General features: G+C 40.1%; 2 protein-coding genes across 2 annotated transcripts in view; both read right to left on the bottom strand.

Annotated features, from left to right (window-relative positions):
* The window catches only part of LOC115766825 (mucin-5AC), a 31,528-nt gene extending 21,885 nt beyond the window's left edge, over nt 1-9,643 (bottom strand). Inside the window, exons 1-2 of the mRNA XM_030710860.1 lie at nt 9,625-9,643; nt 9,022-9,223 (exon numbers count right to left, since the gene is read on the bottom strand). Of these exons, the coding sequence (XP_030566720.1) occupies nt 9,022-9,135 (114 nt within the window). The 5' untranslated portion in view covers nt 9,136-9,223; nt 9,625-9,643. The remainder of the gene's footprint in view (nt 1-9,021; nt 9,224-9,624) is intronic.
* A 1,690-nt stretch (nt 9,644-11,333) lies between these two features.
* Nucleotides 11,334-12,155, bottom strand: LOC115766835 (dopamine N-acetyltransferase). Its single transcript, XM_030710872.1, has one exon. The coding sequence runs from the start codon at nt 12,113-12,115 to the stop codon at nt 11,462-11,464; it is 654 nt and encodes a 217-aa protein (XP_030566732.1). The 5' UTR covers nt 12,116-12,155; the 3' UTR covers nt 11,334-11,461.
* Between the last annotated feature and the right edge of the window lie 14,282 nt (nt 12,156-26,437).

Below are 26,437 nucleotides of genomic sequence, written 5' to 3'. Positions count from 1 at the left end.
GGGCAAAGGCAGCCCCAACAACAACAACAACAACAACAACAACAACAACAACAACAACAACAACAACAACAACAACAACAACAACAGCTGACTGCCTCGATTAATGGGCCCTCATTTGTTATCAATGATGCCCAGGCGCACGATAACATTTCAACACCCTGCATAGCTTCCCCTCTCTCTCTCCCACTCTCTCTCTCTCTCGCTCCAGACACGCACTTGGGCAGGACCACAGCCATCAGCATCAGCATCATCTCATCATCATCATCATCATCATTATCATTGTGGGCCCATCGTCATCTTGGCGTTCTAGGCCTCATTATCATTATCAGCAGCATTTATTCTAGGCTCGAATTTTGACCGCCTCAAATGTCCGCAAATTAATTTGCCTTTGCCTTTGCCTTGGCCTTTATTGCTCCACCAATAACAACAACAACAACAGCTGCTCCTCTTTCTGACCCTGTTAATTGAGCTAGGCAACTGAAGTTTCTATACGACACCACGAAAATCGCACATCAAAAGTTCAACTCTTCGATAAATGCAGTTGAATCTCATGTAAAGCACAACTGAAGGGCAGAAGGGAACCCTTCTAGAGTATATCTATAGAGCATGGAGTATATATGTAGATATATATTCTTGCTGGTCCGTCAGTCGATGTGTCTGTTCGCACTCTTCAAGTCAACATAGCTGCTGCCAAGTCTCGAAAAGTAAAGTTTATTTCAATTTATCGATTGCTTGATATCGATTAAAATCGATAACGAAAAGCTGCTCTTATCATATTTCTCGGAACTAAAAAAAAGTGTACAGCTAACGGAAGAAGCTCAAAAAGAAGTTATCGTTGAGTGCAGGATATCTTCTCGTCGGTCACTCCTGACTTCTTGTCTTCTACTATTGAAATATTTTTGTTGTAATTTTTCATTTATTGTTTTTTTTTTTTTTTTTTTTTTTTTTGCATAACTCTCGCATTTTTTTTGAACTGAACTTCTTGCTACAAGAAAGTTTCTGAAGTCTTCACGAAAACTTTTGACAAGTGAAACATTGGCGCCCTTCTGCTGCTGTTTGCAATCGATTATAAATCCGAAGTGTTTTTGGGTTATTTTGGTATTGCTAAATTAAACAGACTATTTAAGCACTTTGCAGTGGTAAACTTTTCTCAACTATTTCAAGAGTGTTGTGGGCCACACATCTTCATTAACTCAAATTGATATATTATGTTTCTCAGGAATTGTTAGCTCGTTGTAACTCCGGCATCAAAAGTTATTGGTTAACTCTGCATTTTATCTGGTATTACATTCCAGCCTCGAATCAGTTTCAGGCGCATTTTTAGGATAAATTCACACAGTTTCTCTAGCTCTCTGAACATTTATCGATAAGCTCGATAACTGCCACAGTGAGAAGCTATCGAGCTATCGAGTCAAGCACTTTCAGCTGTTATCGATTTACGGAAAGTGTATTTTGCAGTCGTACTGTAACTTTCCAGCTGGCATTGATGAATTGTTGTTGAGTCTGTCAGTTCAAGTTTTATCGAAAAAACAAAGCGACAGCAAACGCTCGATAACTATCGATCAATCAGAGTTGCACCTGAAAATAGCTGAAGCTAAAGCTAAGGCTTAAACTAATAGCTGTTTGTTGTTATGTTTTAGTTGAACTTCTAGCTAAAATTGTGGCTAAAGCTAAAACTATAGCTAGAATATCTGATATTGCAGCCATATCTGCAGCTTAAATAAAAGCTAAAGATTAAGGTAATAGAGCTTAAAAGATAGCTCAAGTTTTAGCAGGAGTTGCACCTAAAATTGTGGCTAAAACTCTAATTAAAGATGGTGTTATAGCCAAAATTGTGGCTAAAGCTCTGATAAATGTTGCAGCTAAAGTTGTAGCCAGGGTTGTAGCTGATATTGTAGCTATATATTTAACTAACATAATAGATAATATCGAAGGCAAAGCTGCAGCTAAAAGTTAGAGTAAGTTGTGGCTAAATCTGTAGCTAAAATTTAAGTTGAATGTCTTGTTAAGTTGCAGCTTAAATTATAGCTAAATTTCTAGTTAGGTTGTAGCTAAAATTGTAGCAACTTACATTGAAGCTCAGGTTAAAACCTTCATTGTGGCTAAAAGCTGTAATTAAAGTTATAGCTAAAATTCTAGCTTAGCTGTAGCTTAAATTGTAGCTGAAGTTGTAGCCAAAGTTCTAGCTGATAATTGAGCTACATCTGCAACTTTTATAGTAGCTAAAGTTGCAGCTAGAATTGTAGCTAAAACTGTAGCTAAAGTCAAGGCTAAATCTGCAGCTAAAATAATTGCTTAAGCTGTAGCCAAAGCCGCAGCTAAAGTTGTAGCTAAAATTGTAGCTGAAGTTGTAGCCAAAGTTCTAGCTGATAATTGAGCTACATCTGCAACTTTAATAGTAGCTAAAGCTGTGGCTAAAATTGTCGCTAAAGCTGTAGCTAAAATTGCAGCTGAATTTGTAGCTAAAGCTGCAGCTGGCTTTTATAATTTGCTGCTAAATTGAAGTGAAGCGCTTTGTTTGTGCATAACGAGGCGTGCAGCGCGTTAAACAAAGGATCCGACCCAAGGGGAAGCTTTAGTGGAAACCTAGGTGCGAGGGGCGAAGGGCGAGGGGTTAGCTTTGTGCCAAGTCTGTTAGTGTTGGGCTCAAAATAAACCAACTGCAAATGCCGTCGCGTCGCGTCGCGTCGCGTCGCGAATTCACCCGCATTAACGCAGCGCGTTGAGGAACTGCCGCATCGGGTCAAAGGAGCCAAGGACGAGACGCAATCGGGACTTGATTGCCGCCTGTCAGGACGCGCACACAAGACAAAGCTGATGCTGCAGCCAGCAAATGGCGCTGCAAGTGCCAATTGCAATCGCGTCATGCGGCCCCCTCCCAGCCGCCACACTGCAGCCCTCGGCCACGCCTTAAAATGAAATACATGCTAAAGAGACAGACATACTCGATTTATATGCCATGTAATCGATGAGCACTCCTTATGCTAAATGAGCACATATTATCTAAAGATAGATTTGCAACTAGACGAGTGGAAATAACTCCAATTTCTGCGGAAGTTGGGTGAATTGCAATTCGCAAACGTGGCACGGTAACTGATATACTCAATATGGTAATCTGTTTTTAGAATATTTCCTTTTCAAAACAAGTAAGATGTAAAGTTATCCAAATCTGATATATACCTCATCTGTGTATGCCAAACGAGAACATATAAACAAAGTTTGGTTTATCTAGTTCCTTAATTCTTCGAGTTACGCTCGGAAAATTTGGTTTCAAAATCGATTTTTATCGATATTTCGAAAATAGTGAGAGATATTGAACAAATAATAAACTGATTTTGAGTATGATTTCTGCAGAATATATAATAACAATTCCCCTTCTCTAGCTTTTGAGGTATACGAGATCGATGAGAAGAGAAGAACTGACCCCAGCTTGACTAAACTAAATAAATAAGCTCATTCCGCATATGATTTCTTAAGAATATATAATAACAATTTCCCTTCTCTAGGTTTTGTAGTATACGAGATCATTGAGGAGAAGCGGACGGATCCGGCTAGATCCTTAGGGGCAAGAATCTTGGGAAGAATTTATGTGCTTTCTGAGGTCAGAGAACATTTCTTCAAAAAAGATGAATGGACTTGGCTAGGTCGACTAAGTTCCTTGATAGAAACAAGAATCTATAAGCTTTATGAGGCTTCAGAAGATTTCTTCCAAAGAGATCGACTGAGTTGCTTAACAGAATCAAGAATCTTTATGCTTTGTGAGGTCGGAACAGATATCTTCTAAAAAGAAAGACGGACCCAAACAGCTCTTGCCAGATGGACACAGCTCGTTAGTAGAATCAAGAATCTATAAGTTTTTTGAGGCTTCATAATAATCTTAAAAATAGATAAAAGAGCTCAAGCTTCAAGATAATGAATGCAAAGTGAATACGATTTCAAATGTGGTCGAACAACTTGTTCCGAGCAGAGAATCAACTATTTTCAAGGTAATCCAAGATGGGCAATAAGCTGGCTCAAGTAAATTTGCATATTAAGTAGAGTTGCCGAGTTCCTTCGATTCTCGGGCTGCGACTGCGGCTGAAGGTAAGTGCGAAGGTAATTTGCAAGGCACGCAACCCGTTGATGGCCTCAATCAGGTGCTCCAGCGTGTGTGTGTGCATGTGTGTGTGTGTGTGCCACATGCAGCACATGCTATGTGATTTCCGTTTCCGTTTCCGCTTTCGCTTCTCGTTTTTTGCTTTCGCCTGCGCGCTGGACGCCAAGTAATTGGCTGCAAAAATGCTGCCATAAATCAGGGCGATAATTATGTGGGCGACTGCGTGCCAGCACTAGGTAACAAGAACAAGAACAGAACCAAAAAAAAACATGTAAGAGGTTCTAGTCGGGAGCTACCGACTAGGGGATACCCTGTACCCTCTTCTTCCAACATCAAAAGCATATATATATATTCTATTTTAGAAGCTAACTCTAGCTCTTATTATTTACCAAAATTTCCCAAAAAACAGGATATCGATATCGATTCTTATCGATTGCTTATCGATTATCGGAAACAAACTCGATCTGCGCAGGCACTAGGAGGTCCTACATCTTTCAGGTCTCTAGCTCTTATAGGTTCTGAGATCCTTGCGTTCATACATACGGACAGACAGATGGACCTGGCTAGATCGACTCGGCTATTGATGCTGATCAAGAATATATATACTTTATGGGGTCGGAGATGCTTCCTTCTGCCTGTTACATACATTTGGATTTTGCACAAATACAATATACCCTTATACCCATTTTAAATAGGTTCAGGGTATAAAAAAAAACACGGAGGCGGGCTCTCAATTTGATTGCCCCGATTTATATATGCTGTTGCTGCTGCTGCTGCTGCTTCTTCTTGGTTTTTTTCTTTGGCCATCATAAATTATGTTTTGATGTGCGAAATAGTTGCAAGGTCAGGCACGATGTGCGCATCTTTTGCCAAATTTCCATTCACCATTTGCCATTTTCTATTTGCCATTTTCCATTTGCCAGTTTCCATTTGCGATTTTCTATTTTTATATGATGTCCTGTTCGAGCGGGCCTCGGCAGCTTTGGCATTGACTGTCGCTATGATTAATTGCATGTTGTTGCGGGGCATGCCACAGCGTGTGGCAATGAGAATTTGGGGCAGGCAGCGAGCTGAGCTGAGCTGAGCTGTGCTGAGCGTGGCAAATGTTTTTGCCGCATTTGGCTTTGCTGCTCTATGCTAATGTTGCATTATTAATGCAGCTGCAACTAGGCAAGCCGCATGCCCCCAAAACGCTGGCCGGCAACATTTTGTCGCAGCAACATTTTGTGGCAGAAAGGCTAGACTCGAACCCGAGCTACAAACGGGCAAAATGACCACCAACAGGAGACACCTCTCTCTATCTCTGTGTCTGTGTGTGTGTGTGCCTGTCTGTCTCTGTGTGTGTGTGTGAGTGCGTAATGCTCTCCAAAGGGCAGCTCCTGCGGCGACCATGGCTTAGGCTCTTTGGGTTACGGGTAAAAGCAATCACGATAATAAGCATAAATAAAAAGCCCAACAAAAAATTACACGACCATAAAAAAAAGGGCAAAGGGCAAGGCAAAAGGCTAGACAAGCGAGCAGGGTGCGGGACGGGCGGGGGAGTGGGGGGAATGACTACATAGAAAATGGCACCGCAAGTTAACCCTCCGAAATGCTTCAGACGAATCAACAACAACAAAAACGACAAACGAACAAGTCGCACGACGCCAAGCAGCCTGGGTCGACTAGCAAATACCCTGTAGGTAAAGTCCATAAAGCAGAGCACTCGGGCATGTGCTTGTGGGAAGATCGAACCGCTTAGAGACAGACATTTGAGTCGAGTCGCAACTTATTTTTCTTATATATATATATATATATATATTGTTTTTTTTTATCTTCGTATTGTAATTTGAATATTTTCTTTCCTCTTCTGATGTCGCTTTGAACGATTGATTGATTGCAGTTAGATAGATAAAAAAAAAATTGGCTTTATGTTGAAACTAGTTTATAAGTCCAACTTTGATCATGTTTCTTCCCCAAATAACTCGAGTATTTCTCAGCTGATATCTGTGAAACTTTTGGTATATCTAAAAAATATGCTTAAATAAACGTGTATCAATTATCGAGGCGCAAGCTCTGGGAGTTTTTTCGATCAGAGCTGAGATACAAGGTAGTTTCCAATTGTGCCCGATCTCTTAAAGCGCAACATTTCTTAATAAGAATCCAACATCTGGAAGTCTTGCGGATACCAACACTTGCAACGATCTGCGTCCGGTGCATACCCTTGCTTTGGCTCATTTGTTGTTTACAGGGTATTAACGGCACCAGTATAAGAACACAAATAAGTTTTGTAGTGGCTTGCACAACCGCTGAACAACGTCGTAAAAACTTATTTAATTTGTGATTTATATGAATAAAATTTTCTAGTAAATTCTCTGAAATTATTCATTTCGCAGCCCCAACAACAACAACAACAACAACAACAACAGCAACAAAACAAACGAAAGAAAAATGGCATTACCAACTGATGGCTGAGGGGTTTCGTCGGCCGCGCGGGGGCTGGGGCGTGGCAGGCAACAAACAGTCGAAAGGATAAGCCCCGCAACCAAAACAAGTCGCCAGTCTGGAGAAGGGGACTGCCACTTGGACTGACCACGGATGGGAGCGGCTGCAGCGAGGAGAGCTTCGAATTCCTGGCAGGCGACAGCAATGGCGACGATGACGCCGCCCCCTCACCTTCCCTACCCTTAACAGATTTCACCCTCTAGCCAGCAGTTGCCTAAAAAACAAGCAAGCTTGCCTGACTAGAAGATACCCTAAGCCCTGCTTCCTTTCAAGCACAGAAACACACGCATACAGACATACAAGCAATGTGCTTCTTCTTTTCAAAGAAATGTACTCTTAACTAATTCCACGATGAACATTTCCTTCATTTTTTGCGAATGTGAAGTATGTTTCCTGTACGTTTTTCCATAAGAAACCACATTTCTCACATTTGCAAGAAAGTTAACATTTGCAAAAAACGTAACAACTGACACTTGCTAATGGAATCGCAGAATGTGAAGTTTGTAAATGTAACATATGTTGAGCATAGTGAAATTAGACTTTAACTTCGGAGCTTATTGTCCGATCATTAGTTAATATGCAACATTTAGTGCACAAACTTAAGTATTTCCAGCTATTATCAGCTCCAAGATATGCTCAACAATCGATTCTTAACGATTACATTGAAAGTTCAGTTATCGATGCTTGAATTATACTCTGTGCTTCTCCATAATCTCTGAGATCGATAAGTTCATGCATGTGAAAAGACAGACTGACGGAATTGTCTAGATCGGCTCGGCTCTCCAGGAATCTAATAATTACTTTACTTTTTTTACTACGTTATGAACTCAGAGTTGTCCCCTTCTTTATTTACACAAAACCAGAATAGCCTTCCCATGCTGAATGGGAATGAATAAAAATAACTTTTGACTTGGCTAGCCAAGAGTTCACGTTTTTGATTTACTCCCAAGCACACACACACACACACACAAAAGTCGCAACTTTGCGCATATAAATTGGGCAATTCGAATTTTGAAGTCCTGCCAGAATCAAAGGCCGACCCTCCCGCCGGCGACTCGCCGACGCCCGACGCTCGACATTGGCGCCTGCCTCGTGCGGGCAGGGCAAAAAATTTTGGTAAGTATCGCCGTCTAAATCGCTCAATTTACGGGCCAGTTTATCTACGTATAACTGTTGTTAAATTGCCAGATGTATATATATATTATTTTTTGATGAATTGCATACGAAATGGGGCAAATTGTTACGAATGAGAGTTTGCGGACAGCTTTGCCAGTGTTGATTAACACACATTCTTTAATCTTTGTTCAATCATTTGAGAGGTGTTTTTCACTTCCAAGGATCTCTATAAGAATACATATACCCTATAACTTTGCTAAAAGTAAGCTCTATTTACAGCTCGATATACGAAGATCCTGCTGTATGGGCTTGGTAAATCAATTTGGCACTATGCAACACTCTTTTGCCGTCTTTTTCTTATTTTAAAAGTCTGCATGCTTGTTTAAAAAAGTATTTATCTAACATAACCCAAACTTATTCTCAACATGGTAAAACAAAATCTATAAGATCTTATCAGATTTTGAACACTTCAAGAAGTTAAAGAATTTTATATAAACGCAATCACAGTTAATCAAGTTAGTCAATAAAGGAAAAGCAGCTATCAAAACAAGTAGATTTTGCAACGCTTTTTATCAGTTTTTATGAAGAGTTTTGTTAAAAGTGTGTTGTTTAACATGCATGTTAAATATATACAATCATGTTAAGCATGCGCTAATATCCACAAGGAAAACGAACTTATTTGTTAACGTTCGTATAAATATCTTAAAGTAATATTTCAAATAATTTATTTTCTAATATTAACATTTATTCAGATTTAATAAGTATCAAATGCGTTAGGCAACTCTTAACATAATATATTTGAAGCACAGCTAATTCTTCACAATTTTAACTCAGTTTTGACTCGATAAAAATCACTTTAACTTCCTTTTAAACTTCCTATTTCTAAGCACTTTCAACAGCCAATTGTGCTGTGCTGAATGTTTGTAAATATTGTGAACCAATATTTAACACACTCACTTCCCAATTTCCTATGCTACACTAACTAAATAAGTGTTGAGCAACTGGATAAGTGACTGTGTGTTTGGTCACACTCGCGAGAGAGCACTAAATCTATCAATTCCGCTTTGTGCACACATCCTTAAACGACGTTTCACTTTCTTTGAGTATCACGAGGCGAAACACAGTAATCGCGATTGCGAGTCAAGCGTTGGCTGCGTTTAAGAATTGCGGCTAGCAAATCCTGCGCTCAGTGTGGCCAAACTCTGTCTGGCATGTGCCGTGCGGCATGTGGCGAATGGCATGCAGAAGGCAGGCAATGCCACAGCCACTGAATGGCTGGAGGCGTCTGAGGGAGCGGAGGGTAGAAGGAAGCAAAGGCCACTTACCGCACGCGCATCGCAGCGCAGGCCGAAGCTGGCCAGGCACAGGCCCAGCAACGGTAGCATCCACAGCCGGCTGAGGCGGACCACGTTGCGTCTTTGTAGCGGCTCACGCGGCATTTTTAGCAGAGTTTTCTTCTTTTTTATTTTTTTTAAGTTTTTTTTTTTTTGTTGGTTTTTTGCGGTATTTCAGAGTTTCAGTTTTACACTGCAAAAAAAAAAAAGAACAACAAGAAACAAAAACAAATTTGATAAACGGCCGTATTACAATAAATGAATTTCGGACTCGAGTTCTGCTGCGTTGCTGCTGCTCTGCGTGTTTATTTGTTTGATTTTGCCAGTGTTGGTAAGCTTTGACATTTAACTAGCTATTTTCTATTTTGCCGGCGCCAGTGCGGCTTGTTGTTTACTTTCTCAATAACACACATGCACACACACACACACGCACAAACACGCACACAAACAGGCGAACTGGCGCCACGAACAAAATAAAAAAAAAAAAGTACAACACACAACACCAGCGAAGCACGAAGAAATCAAAAACACTCTCAAAAAGCAGCAGCAACAGACAACAGCAGCAGCAAGAGCCACTATTTAAGGAGAACGAACCGAACGCGCACGCGGCACGAATTGTTCTGGCGTTTCGACAGCGTTGGGCGCTCCTTTTGAATAACAGCCATAGCGGCGACGGCGACGGCGACGGCCAAATGGGATGTGCGGCGAAAGCGCAAGCTTTGCGGCGAATTGCCAGCATGGCATTGACGAGCGCAAGCAGGCGAGCTGCTAGCGCCAGCGCTCAGGCGAGAGCGAGAGCGAGCTAGCACTAGCTAGATACTATGGACAAAAGGGCCTGACATGCCATCAAGTTTATAAAATGTACGTGACTGTGGCTCGCTTCGCGCTTGAAGTGTGTGTTAAGCTTTGCTGCTGCTGCTGCCGCTGCTGCTGCTGCTGCTCCCTCTCGCTCCAACAAGGCCCATGCATTTGGCACCATGGCAAATGTTCAAGGACACGCTCGCACACAGTCAATGCTTTCATTGTGCAGCGTTTCTTTATTTTTAGTTGATTTGTTTGAACAATTTCGGTTAGTTTTACTTTTATATATTTTTCTGTTTGTTTTTTCTGTTTTTTTGGTATTTTTTGTTTTCCCTGACCTGACCTTGGGCCGCCCCATTCGCATTTGGAACTGTGTCCTCCTTAAGCATTGCTCCAATTACGCCAAATTTTCGTTGGACAATGGTCGCCACTTAAACTTCACGCGCTCCATTTCACTTCAACAAGCTTCAACTGTGCCAAAAGCCCTCGGACCAATCCAGGGAGTATTGTCTACATTTTTTCCACACACACGCACCCCCCCCCCCCCCCCCCCCCCCCCCCCCCCCCCCCCTCGTTGCCACTTCCTGTTGGTTTCCTTTTGCGGATTACATTTGTTATCGATTCCAGATATTGTTGGATGCATCTAGTATTTTCTTGAACAACGGCTCTGTTTATCATCCGATTGCCATGAAATGTTCAGCATAAATAAGAGACATGTTGAAATAAACGAGTACCAAGCGGCTAGGCCTTGACTTTTCAAACAAGTTAGATAACTGTATTAATCTTGGTCTACAAATTACGCTCGAACGGGACTTTTTATGCCCATTAATTATATGTATGAACCGTTTATAGACATCGTATTATTAAGTACATGCTGAGGTAACCCCATATACGTCGTCTTTATCTTTCTTCTTAGATGGGTTGACCAAAGCTTCTCAGGATCTCAGAACCTATTAGAGCTATAGACTTAAAATTAGGAATGTAGGTTCCCCTAGTACCCGCGCAGTCCAAGTATGTTTCCAATAAACGATAACTTGCCCCGTTTCCAAGTAATCGATAAGCATCGATATCGAAATATTGTTTTTTGAGCAAATCTCGTAAGTTTGAAGAGCTAGAGTCGCCAAACTTGACGTGTGGCTTCTAGAATAGTATATACATATCAAGTTTCTTTCATTTTACAGATATCGTAGTAAATCAAGTAGATAAACCAATATGTAATATCCTTTAACTTAAGCCGCAATGTTTATACAATTGACAAATATTCTTTAGCTCAATAAGATCTACTGTTGAAAATTTGAATAAGATCGGTTAAGAAACACAAAAGATATTAAAGAAGCTAGCGCAAACTGCCTTTGAGGTTGCCAGAGAGAGAGTTTAGGGTATTGCCTAATCGGCTACACCCGACTAGCTTGTTTTATAGACTAAGTTTTCGAAATTTTGCAAAGTTAACTTCGGATCATTTTCATTTTGGTATTGGCCAAGCACGAAAGGTATTTCAAAGCTAACAATTATTGAATAGATTTATTATGCCTACGTTTCCAATAAATTGCCATTTGATAAGTTTGGGGTTCTTAATATAGATAAGGGCTTAATCTGATATAAGTTAACCGCATGGTTAACATGCGTACAGCTACAAGCGCAGCGCGAAGGTCTCCAGGAACTCGTGTGGAGCAGGCGGTCGAATGAGCTGCTGCCCGGCCGCATCCACGTAGTCAGTGTAGGGCATTCTGTTGATTGACTCGTAGCCCAGTCGCTTCATCAGGCGTCCAGAGTAGAGGCTCGTACAGTCGACGGTGAGCAGCGGATAGTTCAGCTCTCGTCCCCGGTCAGCCAGGGCATGCATGAGACGTGCGCCCAGAGCGCGACCACGCAGAGCAGCGTCCACGCCAATCGCGTGCACATGCAGAGCCCTGTCCACGTTGAACCGGGCGAAGGCGTTGGCGTCGCGCTCCGCAATTGCCAGTATGCCCAAGATGCGACCCCATTTGCTGCCGGCCAGGTGGGCGGCCTCCGCGAACAGATGGGCAGCCTCATCTGCAGTCTTTGGGCCCGCCACAGCAGCGGCTACAATGCGGCCGTGTTGCAGCATTAGAAGGCAGGTGCCATGCGGCAAATTGGAGAGCAGGAATTTCTCATCGGCCTCGTCGGGCTCTGGCGGCGCACAGCCGGCTGTAAGCGGTTCCTCCCGGTAATAATGCTCATGCAGAAACTCCATCAGTCTGTTGCCATCGTCCACGGCCGCAACACGGATCTCAAGATCGTCATCATTTCCGGCAGCACTCATCGCATACGATTTGTTGCAGTTAACACAGCTGATCGAGGCAGCGAATGCTTGTGGCTCGCTGCCAGTGTGACCGTATGCTTATAGCGCAATTATGCTTAAGCTTTACACAAAAATACTAAATACTCTGATATTTATGGATTCATCCGATAACATTATTATCGATAAGCGAAGCGTGTTCGATTGAAAAATAATATTCAAATTCTGAAAGCACAACAGTTTTATTGACTATTTATTATTGTTATTTGATTTCTGATTTGTTTGTAAGAGGCTTTCAGAATATTTTCATCAAATATATATCTTCTTGATCAGTATCAATAGCCGGTTCAATGTAGTTATTACCGTTAGTCTGTCCAGGCTTAAGACTTTCTTTTGCAGGCAAATACATATATGTTGGAATCGGTCACTATATCGTAATCATATTCGATTATATCGCTATATTTCAGAAATATGCATTAAGTATACGTACATGGCATTCCAGCTCGAAGCTGAGGCCCATCTTAATCCTCTGCTGTTCTATGGATGCCCTCGAAGATCCCAGCAAATTTCATTTTCATTTTCAGTTCGTCTACCAGAATTGAGTCCGTTGCAAATTAAAGGCTAGGTCCGAATCATACGCTCGACTAGTATCCGGGGCATATCACCTAAAACTATTAATTCTCTAAGACCCCTTCCCACTTACCCTGTCTCTTGGATTTTATACCCTGAACCCATTAAAAATGGGTATAAGGGTATGTTGTATTTGTTCAAAATCCAAATGTATGTAACAGGCAGAAAGAAGCTTCTCCGACCCCATAAAGTATATATATTCTTGATCAGCACCAATAGCCGAGGCGATCTAGCCATGTCCGTCCGTCCATCCGTCCGTATGTATGAACGGAAGGATCTCAGAACCTATAAGAGCTAGAGACCTGAAAGATGTAGGACCTCCTAGTGCCTGCGCAGATCGAGTTTGTTTCCGATAATCGATAACTTACTCCGTTTTCAAGAAATCGATAAAAATCGATATCGATATCCTGTTTTTTGGGCAAGATTGGTTAATAACAAGAGCTAGAGTCACCAAACTTGACATATAGCTTCTAAAATAGAATACATATATGCATTTGATGTTGGAAGAAGGGGGTTCAGGGTATCCCCTAGTCGGGAGCTCCCGACTATAAGCTCTTACTTGTTTTAGATTAAAAGCTTTTGAGATTCGACAATAAATATTGCGCACAGACAAAGGCAGACTTATCGTTAAGTTATTCAATTAATATTATTTCTATTTCTATCTTAAATAAAAGGCATTTCATATTTTGTTTTATTTATTTCTTGTCAATTGTGTGGCAAAGAAAAATTTATTGGCAAAAATAAATATTTCTCACAGACAAAGTCAAGCTCATCGGAAAGTTCTTTGAGTGAATGTATTTTTGCTATATTTTTACTTATTGCATTTGCTTCATTTTCATTTATTTTTGTAAATTCGTAAATAAACATTTCTCACAGACAAAGACGAGCTTATCGTGAAGATGTTCGCAAACAAATATTTAGTGGAGAGGTTATATTCATATAAATATATTTTGATTTTTATCAGATTAGTCATATTTTGTTCTTTTCAGATATAGTTTTGTCATAAGTTCGATAGGCCTAGACTCCCAGCTAGAAGATGAGCGCAATTTTCAAAGCTAAATAAACTATTCATCTAATAGGAAGAAATAGTTAAAGATTTTTCTAGCCTCTTCATGAGAATAGGTTCATCTACTCGTATTACCAGAGCTCGAAATTTTTCATGTCGGAAAATAGCTCAAAATTTTAGTGCGTAAAGCGAAAACTTATCAGACAATCAATGCGGTTTTATTAGAAAATATCATATATGTATATGCTTGATATTCTTGTTTCGACTTTTTCAAACATAGGTATTATTGATTTCTTGATATTTCACAAGTGAAATTTGTAAGCCAAAGTAAATCCTGGATATCGCTTATTCGGCTATCAAAAATGAAAGCTTTGACTCCCATAAAACAGTTTCAAGAAGTTCAATTTGTGCGCATTGCCGCACGCCTCGGAGATCTGCCCGACATCAATGCGAGCCTCACGAGTCAAAGAAATGCTCTAGATTTTTCGCCTAAGACGAAGAGCTCTCGAAATAGAGCCGAGCAAAAACGAAGTCGCGTCATGCACGACAGTGTTGCCACATTAAGAAAGAGTACAAAATATGACAGATAGACGGATGACAGAAAAGTGCAAGTGCAAATTATTCGTTAGCATTCCCATTTTTTCCTATATACACGAAACGTTATTCAAACTTAAAGGAACTATTCGCTATTATATAATTCAAAGAGTTCCACTTTGTAATCAATATGTCCACTGCATCCTAGAAACTGCCTGTTTTCGTACATTTGTGCTTCAGATGGCAACCCTGGCTGTGAGACAGGTCGCACGAGTAATTTTCGAATACGTCTTCGTATTTTCGAACAAGTCACGTCGAGTTTTCGAACGCCGGCTCAGTTTCAAGGGCCTCCGTTTCAATTTGTAGCTGCCCTCAGTCTGTCTCGGCGTGTCGTCGACTACAGACCTATTTTTGTTTTGCCGATTTTATTCTAATTTTTTTTTTTCAATTATTTGTATTTTTTTTTTTTAAATATTTCCATATCTTTATGTTTGCATGTATGTATGTAGAGTAAATTTTGCTTTTTTTGGTTTGAAGATTTTATTTGCTGTGAATTTTTGTTTGAAGATTTTATTTGTTTTGGATTTTACGAGATTTTTTTTTTTTATTTTGTATGACAATGGACCTATATCTGTATGTTTGCATGTATGTATGTTTATGGGGCATGGATTTGTTGCCTTATTTTTTCTGAATTTTTCAAGATTTTTTGGAAATATTCCTCTGTCTGTATTTTTGGATGTGTGTATTTAGAAATTTATTTACCGCCAGAATCGAACATGGATTTCCTTGCTCCTTTTTTTGTTTGAAGATTTTATTTGTTGTGGATATTACGAGATTTTTTTTTATTTTGTATGAGAATAGACCCATATCTGTATGTTTGCATGTATGTATGTAGCACGTACTGCCAGAATGGGGCATAGTTTTGTTGCCTTATTTTTTATGCATTTTTCAAGTTATTTTTTTAATATTCCTTTGTCCCTATGGATGTGTTTAACATATTTAGAAATTAATTTACTGCATGAATCGCGCATGTTTTTTTTTTTTTAGTTGATGGCACTGCCGAGATATCTGTAATCCTTCAACGCAATCATTGTGCCATGGAACAGCATAACATTTTCTAATCAGGGACACGTCTGTTTTACGCACCAATGAAAGGTCATACAAGATCTGTTGTCTTCTCGGATAGTGTTACGATATTTTACTTTCTCTAGGTGCATGATGACACGACCTTCTTAAGAACATTTACCTCGGGTAAGCCCTTGTTTTACTCATAGGCGCCTAGTCTAATCCTGCTTGAAGTGAATGCCTTCGAATGGGCAACATTATTGAATCCAACTTGGCCGTATTGAAAAGTAAGGATCTTTATTACTTCTCAGCTTATTTCGATTGTTTTGACCGTGCTCGTACGGGATTCTGGCAGTGGAAAATCTTTGGAAAGTTTTGAATTTCTACACTATTTCTCTGAAGTTTCTCAAAGTATTCGATGCACATATTCAAATATGTGTGCCTGATGAGGCAGGGCACTTAAGAATATTAGGATGTTTCTTGATTATTCTCTCGTGACTGGAAATCTCTGCTAATCCAAGCGCCGAGAATCCGCTGGCTAAGTAAACTATGCAGCACCCATGGACACGTCTGTTTTACGCACCGATGAAAGGACATCCAAGATCCGTAAAGTTATACTTTACCTAGGTGTATGAGGACACGGCAACGTTTACCTCTAGTAAAGCTCTGTTTATCTCGCACCGAACATGTCTTCCACTTAGCTGCTTTAAAGTAAATGTTATCGGATTAGGATTATGAGCTTGGACTAAAGCCATAAAGGAGTATGAAAAGAAAGGATCGTGAACACCTCATATTGGTATTTTTTTTTGATAAAACGTTAGAATTGGACTTGTTTTCGTTAAGTACGGACCCAATGACATTGTTTAATCAAGTCGTACGGGCTTCGTATGAGTAGAAGGCCTGTTCAACGTTCATAGTTCAGGCACAGAAAATAACTTGATGGCTTTTTAAGTTTTTGCAATTTTTCTCTGAAGTTTCTCAAAGTATTCGATGTAGTTTATCCATGAGGCGGCAGGTGAATCTTTTCCGGCAACTTTCAATGTGGTTGTCAAGCACATACTTCATGCATTTCCGGTGCAACATTGCTTTGATTGAATTTGGTATGAACTGCTGGACTGGTATTTGAGCAAAAGTTTACCCACATAATTCCTGTTTAGAGTCTTCGCTAGCTAACAAAAATTCAAATGGGGGTGATGTTGAAGACATTTATTCGTCTGTTTTACTCGCCGATGAAAGGACATCTCAGATGGATATCTATTATTACTTGATGGATAATACATGATACGTGTGACGTTTGTGGTCTTAAGAGGGGGCTGTTTTGGGTGAATTGTGTGTGATTAGAATGCTTACCAATTTAAAAGTGCGGACTGTCTTTGAATGTGAACAAAATATGTTTTTATCGTGTTATTCGAGATCAATAATATTGTTTCCTACATGTCACAAATCGTTTTGGAATATTTTTCTTTCCCTTTGCTTTAATGGGCCTTTTTCTTTGTGGGAAAGTCTGTCCTCTTTTTACAAACTGCAGCTGGAAATCTGGTCCAGAACATTTCAGATGAACGCAGACGAGCGCCAATCCTCGGAAGCCTTTGATTTGGAGCGGGACCAGGTCAACGTTCCAATGTCATGCACATGTCTGTTTTACGCACCGATGAAAGGACATCTTGACGGTATTATCATGGCTAGTGAAAGTTCATTCGCAACTTGTACCTTCGCTTTCCATTTGGGACATCGGAGATTAATATCATCTAACAATCGGAACTCCTTGAAATATTTCTATCAGTCCTTGTAATAAACCTACAATTGTATATTCTAGACAACAGAACTTTATATATTTTAATAAACTTTAATATACAACATAATCTCTTAGTTTTTAGTTTTTAGTTTTTAATAGGATGCATCTATCAAAGCTATGGGATATCGACGACTTGGATCATTGTTGAACACTTGAAATGTTTTAAAAGTTAACTGGGCTCTTACCATATTTCTGCGATGTTTCTTAAAGTAATCGATGCAGTTGCCAACCACATACTTCACGCATTTCTGGTGCAACTGGCTTTCGACCACCATATTTTCAATTTCTTACTCACAAAAGTTATAAGTGCATCCATTATGCTTTAGGCCTGTTTTACGCGCCAATGAAAGGACATCATAGATGGTATCTTGATTAACACCCTGTCAAATGGCACTTATCACATATTAGAGAAGAATTTGCTATTGTTACTATGCTAGATTGAGCTTTTCTTCTTAATTGGGGACAACTCTCTGGGTCCACAGAGCATTAGACGCAAAAGCGGTACGGCAGAGAAATTGCTTCCAAATGCCGTGTGGACCCTGTTCCAGCTTCAACTTCGAAATGTCCAGCTGTCTGTACAATCTTACTTACTTAGGAATCATCTCCATCTTCTATACCTTCCAAATGAACGGATATGTAATTATTATAATCGATTCCCTCCAATAGAAATACATACATACATACATACATATTTACCGTTGCCGTCACGATCGTCTGTTCAATACACACTGTATACACTTAAACGGATGTGACTGTAAACAACTATTCAAATCTAGGCACTTTTTTTCACGGAAAGTACGCAGCCATCAAAGGAATGCGAACTCACACATGCTACTCATACACACGCATACACATGCTCACATGTGTGTCGTGAGTGTGTGTGCATGCCCGTCTCTGAAAAACGTGCCAACACTCAGCTACCCTCACAACAATAATATATTATTACACTTTCAAGTTGACGTAGCAAACGATTTAATTTTTTCACACAACTCATTGAAATGAAGAAGAAATGCAACGGTAAATTTTCGAACATCTACTGGACAGCAATGAGAGCAAACCAACGCGATGAATGCTTCGCAGTGAGAGCGAAACAAATAACGGAAAAAGCGTCGATCCAACTCTTGCTCTACAAATTAGACAGTTTTCGAATTCGAACTTCTAACGGTACTCATATTTCCAGGAACTGCGTTCGCAGTTGCAGCTGCGCCTCGCCTGCTCGACATTTCGTTGTGAGTTTTGTTTTGTGGACAGTATTTGAAACAATTTATTTATTTTACAATTTTTTCATAAACTTCTTTTTATTCTTTTTAAATTTTTTTTTTTCATTTAACTGTTATTCTCTGAAGTTTCTGAAAGTGCTTGATGCAGATTATCTATGCTTAGCTTCGGTGTTCGACAACCTTAAAACCATACCTCGTAAAATTCAAAGTGGTTGCCAAATACATACTTCACGCATTTCCTGTGCAACATGATTTTGACTGAGTCCTAAACAAAGGCTTTCTAGGCAAGAGGCAACAGGTTGTAATGGACTGCATGAACCACTTGATTTGTAAACTTCAACGACTTCTCGGATTGTGATTCGACGCTCGTTCACACTCAGTCCGCACTCCTTTCCCTTCAAACGTATGTATATAAAATAAAACTTATTTTACGAATAGTTGATGATAATTTAGATGCTTGAGGCGTACGGATAGAGTTTGTTTTCGTTAAGTACGAACTTAATGGCATTTCCTAATCAAGTCTTGGCGGGTTTCGTGAAACATTTTCTTTAGAAGGCGGACTAGTCTTATGTAGGACTATCTCTGGTTCAGGCACGGAATATTTCTTGAGAGCTTTTTAAGTTTTCGCAACGTTTCCCTGAAGTTTCTCCAAGTATTCGATGCAGTCAAATATCCATGAGGCGGCAGGTGAATCTTCCAATGCGATTGCCAAACACATACTTCATGCATTTCCGGTGCAACATTGCCTTGATTGGGTCTGGTGCGAAAGCTTTATATGTATGTACATACATATATGAACTAAAGCTTTTCCCACATAATGCCTGTTTTTAAACGTCGCTCTCAGTATTCGATGTGGGCTTATTCACGAGCAAGTGACATAAACTGAAAATCGAAGCTTAAACCAGCCTGACAGCTGCTCGATAAGCCTGAATCTTTTAAGCCAATTAGGCTACTGCCAATCTTGTCGAACGTCCAGTAGGGGTTGCCCAGCAAATACTTCATGCATTTCCGGTGCAACATTCCTAGGTTTGAACCAGGTACACATAATTCTGCCTTACAAATCCTCGTTTGCTGCTGATGAATGGCATCATGAATGCTAGAGGATAAAAGGACATCGTAGGTCCGATAGATTGATTGCTTCTACTCATCGACTTCTCGGATTGTGATTTCGTCCTTCTTGGAAACCTAAAATGAACACTGAAAATTGATAAAATATATATTTTGTTGAACTTATTTGCACAGTTGGCACTTTGGAATATATACGCCGAATGCTGTACTCATCTATGTATTCAGGTTTCGCTGGTTTGGGTTGCATATCAAGGACTATCTAGGATATACATATGCATCATGCAAAACAAGACTTTAAATTCATTAGAAGGCTTTACCGAGCATAAATAATACCTGATAACTAATATTTGGGGGAGTTGGGAGGACTTGAGTAGGCGTTGCCAGGATACGAGAGACAATTGCACTTCTTTTGGCTCAGCTCAGCTTTCGCTTCGCCTAGACGAATTCCACAATAATTAGTGAACCGTGTCGAATGTCCCACTTAATTAGGTGCACATGTGCCTTCGCATGGAACAACGTGGGATTGGGGACTCTGGACTTAGGAGTAGGGTGTTGGGTGTTGTTACTGTGGCAACAATGTGCGCAGCTCCAGCTCCAGCCCCAGCTGCTGTTATCTCGGCATATCATTTGATTGTATCTCGTCGGAATGCAATTCATTGGTTTTGATAAAATATTGCGAAACAGACAGCATGGAATCATTTGTATCATTTATGTAATAAATCATTATGTAATGACATTGCAATAAAATGAATTTTTAGTCTGCTTTGTTTGTTTAAGGTCTTTTTTCAAAATCCGTCTGGCAGTTTCTAATTCAAGACTTAAGCTGGGCCCAATAATATATTCATGATGTGTTTATTTCCGAGGTTGTTAAGCAAAAACCTCAAGCTAAAAGTCATTAAGAATCCAAAGTTTTTCTCACCGCATTTAAGGCTATTTTTACTGTATATCTTTCAGTCAATCATTCCGCTCCTTAAGCCCTTTATAGGTTCATTTTGGGCTGAGGGACTACAAAAGTTGTTATTAAAATTACAATACCATTTCGAAAGGGAATACGAATTCCGAATTCAAAACCAATATTGTCCGGTTTACACTTCAGCTTTCTGCACATACGAACATACACATGTAACCATAAACAGTTCATTTTCAATTCTCGGTATTTCTAACTGCATATGCAGTCGTCAGAACAGAGGAATGCCAGCCCACAATTGCTGATGCACACATACATATGCAAACATGTGCAAGTGTGCGTGTGTGATTCTTGCGAAAACTTGTGCTTCCAAGCGCGCCAACGCTTAGCTAACCTTACGAATAATACTTAAGTAAGTAACAAAATTTACAAGTCGACGTCGCAAATCCTTTTATAATTGCACAAGACCCTTAACTCATTAGAGAAGCAACGAGATAGACAATTGACAAATATCAAGTCAAGCGTTTGGCGCACACACTCATGCACGCACACATACACACTTTTCGAAGATCTAATTGACATCCATGAGCGCATCCAGGCAACGCTCAAAGTGAGAGCGAAACGAATAGTGACACGCAGCAGCGATCTCGCTCTTTCGCACAAATCTCAGAATGGTTTCGAGCGAATTCGAACACGAAGTCCGAACACTTCCAATTTGCTTTGTTGCTACCTTTGTTCGCACTTGCATCTGTCTGTCACTCAGTCTGTCTCGACTTCTCGTTGAGTACAGACCAACAAATTCGCTCTTGATTTATGTTAACTGATTTATTTTCTTGTTCTTGTTTATGACTGTATTTTTGTTTTGTCTGACTGCGCTCTTCATACTAAGCTTGATTTCAGGCAGTACGTATAAATTTATTAAATACTTTTCAAATTTGGACATAAATATTTCTCACAGACAAAGACATGCTTATCGGGTGTTGTTCCAAGAAAGCAATTAGAATTTATAATCTTCATGTTTGGAGATTGACTGTCATTTAAGGCATCATTATTTGTTTTTGCTATGCATATTATATTTTGTTGTCAAACACATACTTCATGCGATTGACGTCTGGCACGTGGATTACCTGAGAATTATTCCCTGACTGCAAGTTGAGGTTTGGCGGGACAAGAATTCGAATGGGCTCCAGTTGCCCATTCTCTAGTCAGTACTCTTTTTTTACACACACACTTGAAGCGTAGAGAAAGGAGTTGTTTTCGTTAAGTACGAACTTTCCGGCATTTCCTAATCAAGTCATGGGGGCTTTGTAAAGTATTTTCTTGAGCACAAGGCGGACTAGTCTTAAGTAGGACTATCTCTGGTTCAGGCACGGAATATTTTTAGACAGCTTTTTAAGTTTGTCTGAAGTCTGAAGTTTCTCAAAGTATTCGATGCAATTCAAATCCACAAGACGGCAGGTGAATCTCTTTGGCCAACTGCCAATGAGGCTTCCACAGACTTCATGCATTTCCGGTGCAACATTGTTTTGAGGGAAAATTTCTATCTGACATGTCATGAACTCGTCTGATGAAAGGACATTTTTGACAATATAATTGCATTTAGTGTTAGATTGAAGTTTCTTAAAGTACTCGTTGTACTGAAACATTCATGAGAAGGCAGGCTAACTGCTCGATAAGGCTGAATCTTAAGGGAGAATAGTCTTGATACCCTTACCTTTGCCAACTTCCAATCGGATTGTCAACCACATACTTCACGCATTTCCGATGCAACATTTCTTCGACTGGGTCTGGACCTCATTGTTTCCTTCAAGTCCTGGCTTGCTGTTGTTGAATGGCACAAGGAGCACAAGGCTAACGATTATGTCGGGGAGACTTAAGCAGACTTTCCGCCTCTGGCCAGGATTCCCTAATTGGCGACAATTCTGCAATCCTGCCATGTCATCCTTGAAAGAAGACTACATAAACATTTAAGTCATGGACAAGTCTGTTTTACGCACCGATGAAAGGACATCTTCAGCGAACGAACTAATTTGTTGTTTAATTGTTAATGTGATTTCAGATATTTGTTTTAATTCATATGAATATTTACAATACTATTAGCAAAGTTAGGCTATATAAATCGATCTGGGAGATCGATTGGATGAGACTAAAGTGTTTGATGGAGGTTAAAAGTTGCTAGATAAAATGTTTGTGGCCTGAAGCCTGTCTGTCAAGTCATCAACGGCTTCGCGGATTGTCATTTGGCAATCGTTTAAAAGGACTTCATTAATTTTCCCAAGTTTTTATCAAGTTTTGCTTTCAATTAAATTTAGAACTTAATCCTGCGGTTCTTGGGATAAATATACATGAGAGATCGCACATGTGTTGGAATTGGAGATTAAAATAAGGGGGAGTTTTTTTACTCTTAGCTATGAATAATATTTATGTAATATTTGTAGAGTTAAGGATCGGGAGAGTGGCTGTCTTCGTTAAGTATATAGACTGAAAGGCACTTTTTTAAGCCTTGTGAATTGCAGCTGATTCACTTGCTTTTCTATCAAAGTCCCACATAGTATTTGAATGCTTCTTTCTCTTTGTTTCGTTTATATTAAGAAAACTTGTATAAGAAAGTCCATTGAAAAATTTTACAATATTTCTCTGAAGTTTCTTAAGGTACTCGACGAAGTAAACTGCTTTATGCATTAATGTTCTCGGGACCGTCAAGCCGCTGGATAGGGCTGAATCGAATAGGCCATCAGGCGTAAGACCAGCCCATGGCAACGGCTGGTGGCCGCAGCGTGGAGCTTGATGAGAGCGACACTTTGCCCGATTTTCAAAAGGGTTGTCAAGCACATACTTCATGAGTTGACGTCTGGCACGAGGGACCTATTTTTGGGCTGCTAAATAGCACCATGTGCCGACAACTCCGCCATGCTGTACAGGACCTAAATGGAACCTTGGTACTGGACGGCAATTATATCATGCACATGTCTGTTTTACGCACGTATGAAAGTACATCACAGAATACTCTTTAATCCTAGATGTAGGATTTACGCTTAATGAGTATTATTGCGTTTAATGAAAGTCCATTCTGATAACGCGCACAGAAATAGTTTATATTTTCCCATTTATAATTTTCCTTAAACAGGGAAAATAACAAGTACAAGTATAGAACAAGGAAAAATCAGCAAGAATGAATCACTACCGAGATATTTGGTCTGTACTCAACGAGATGTCGAGACAGACTGAGCGCAGCTGTAAATGCAAACGCAGCTTTTCGAAATGTGATTCGTATTCGAAATTCGTCTTCCTAATTGCTTGAACTCATTTTGAGAGTTTGAGAGCAAAAGAGTGAGATCGAAAATCTTCCGTTATTTGCTGCCCTGCTTCGCTCTCATTGCCGTTTCGTCGATCTTCGAACTGTATGTATGTATGTATGTGTATAAGCAGTATTTTATTTACAGACACACATGTGTGTGTATATGCATGGTCAGATGTTTATGCCCGTAACGGTAAAAACACTTGCTGGGGGCTATAACTAAAGCTTAGCATGAAATGAGTGCACTCAGAGCGTACCCAGGCAACGCTTCAAAGTCAGAGCGAAATAAATAGCGACGCACAGCATCGATCTCGCTCTCTCGCACGAATCAAAAAACTCTCAATGTGGATGCGAGCGAATTCGAACATGAATTGAGTGACACTCAAATTTCGAGGAGCTGATTTCGCAGTTGCAGCTGAGCTCAGTCTGTTTCGACATCTTGTTGATTATGGAGCAAATACTGGGGTTTTATAAGGGAGATATTAAAACTTTAAGATAAGCTCATTCTGATTATAGCGTGTATACATATATACATATGTATTTTACAAGCGTGTATATAAGTTTCCAAAATTAACTCAAAGAGACGCCTCAAACAAAAATATTTCAAAAACATTTTCAGCACAGGAATTACCAAAAGTGTTTAAGTGAGACTGAGCACCGATGCCCCAAATGAAAAGCGCAAGTACTCCTCCCCCGAACGTTTTCTTCATGGCGAACTCTTAAAGCAGGTGCGTGGCCATAAATACCTAGGGATTACACTCGACAGACGTCTTACATTCAAAAAACATGTCACCGAGGTAACCAATAACCTGAAAAGCAAAACCAGGCGTCTGAGCTGGCTGCTAAACCCAAATAATAAACTCTCGCTCCGGAATAAAGTCCTAATATATAAAGTAATACTTGCCCCTGCATGGCGATATGGACTCCAGGTATACGGAACTGCCGCGAAGACGCACCTTAACAAACTTCGCATCATGCAGGCCAAGATCTTGCGAAAAATCTCTGGAGCCGAATGGTATGTTCGAACACGAGACATTACAAAGGACCTTAAGGTTACTATGGTAGGAGACCTTATCAACCAACAAGCAGCAAGTCACTGATTTAAGCTCCGCAACCACCCTAACGTCTTGGCAAGGAACCTGCTAAAGAGGCGAAGAAGTGCCACAGCTGACCAGAATCGGGAAGGTTCAGTCGTTGGCGTATCCAGCTGGTCACAAGGCAGACTTTTCAAAATATGCCATAAGCAATGAAATGCTAGAAGTCAAAGATATACATATGCAAAGTTGGATCCTTATTCACCAAAAAACTGATGTTCGATCTGCAAAAACGTTTTTAACTTATGTAGAACGATGTTACGACAACAAAGATTACTGTAATGGTGTTTTTGGCACAAAGGCCTCCTCGCCAAAATTAAAAGGAGAGAGGGGCGACTGCTCGCAGGAGTCGAGAGCTGGGCACGCAGATGGAATATTCAATTGAAGCCGGCTAAGTGCAAAAATGTCTGTTTCACTTTACGCAGGTGTTGCTAAATGACAATAGCATGCAGTTGAAGCCGGAGGTTAAGTACCTGGCTGTTATTCTAGACAAGCGACTGACCTTTGGGTCACACATTCAGGCCACAGACTCAAGCTGTCGGTTCAAGTTGAGACGCCTCAGCTGGATGCTTTGCAACAGGTACAAATTTCCCTGACGGTGTAAGAGGGCACTTTATAACGCCGTGATTGTGCCCACCTAGAGATACGGTATCCAGATCTGGGCAATGGCTGCCAGGTCTAACCGGAAGCGTGTCCAAACTCTACAGAACAAAGCCCATCGGTTTATAACCGACTGCATTTGGTAGGTGCGCGGTTAGACCCTTCGACGTGACTTGAAATTGGGGGTGCTGCCTGAACACTTACACCAACTGCCTGGTTATGGGCAATACTTTTTTGGAATGAGCATATGTAAGCCAATTATTAATTATAATATAATATAATAATATACAATTATAATTTCCTTAGAACAAGATAGAGTAGATACATATGCTGATGCTTTACGACGAAACATAAGTAAAAACTTAAAATTAGGTTTAAACGAAAAAACGAAAAAAAAAAATAATAAAAATTGGAACAAAAATGTGATATTGACTGCTGGAGGTCTGCAGGCAATATGAAGCACAATTTGGGAGCAAGCTCAGCGCCTAGCCTTTTAGAGGGTTGCCACACTGTTGGTAACCAGTGTTGACAGTGTTGAGTGGACATACTTAGGGTGTGCTGTGCGTTGTGCAACACTGGAAACTTGCTGATTGGCGTTGCCAACAGAACGTCATATCTCCGCGCGGAGTTATGTTGTTTTGGAACGAAAAAACATCAAAAAAGGTTGACTTTACAAACGAATCGTTTTTTGGCCAACAACTTTTTTTAGGGCATCGAATTTTAATTTCCTTGCATGCCAATTGATAATAGAGATCCGTACGAATTTAAAAAGGTATAACATTTCAAAATCAGACGGTATTTACCAGAGATATTCAAAAAAAAATCGTCAAAAAAGTTTTGACTTTCGGAACGACCCCGATTTTGACAAAAAACGTGATGTAACCCCTTGCTTTTTGGTCGATTTTGGTCAAAATTTAGATTTTAATATTTTTGATGCCAATCGATAGTACTGATCGTTACGAGTCGAAAATGGTATAAAATAACAAAATCGGACATTATTTGGCCGAGATATTCAAAAAAGTCGTCGTTTTGGAACGTCATATCTCCAAGCGGAGTTATGTCGGAGTTATGTCGTTTTGGAACGTCATATCTCCAAGCGGAGTTATGTTGGAGTTATGTCGTTTTGGAA

The sequence above is a fragment of the Drosophila novamexicana genome, unplaced genomic scaffold, assembly GCF_003285875.2.
Source record: "Drosophila novamexicana strain 15010-1031.04,08,12 unplaced genomic scaffold, DnovRS2.1 tig00001270-arrow-arrow-pilon, whole genome shotgun sequence".
NCBI lineage: Eukaryota > Metazoa > Arthropoda > Insecta > Diptera > Drosophilidae > Drosophila > Drosophila novamexicana.
Note: the sequence above shows the minus strand (reverse complement) of the source record. Positions and strands in the feature narration are given on the sequence as shown.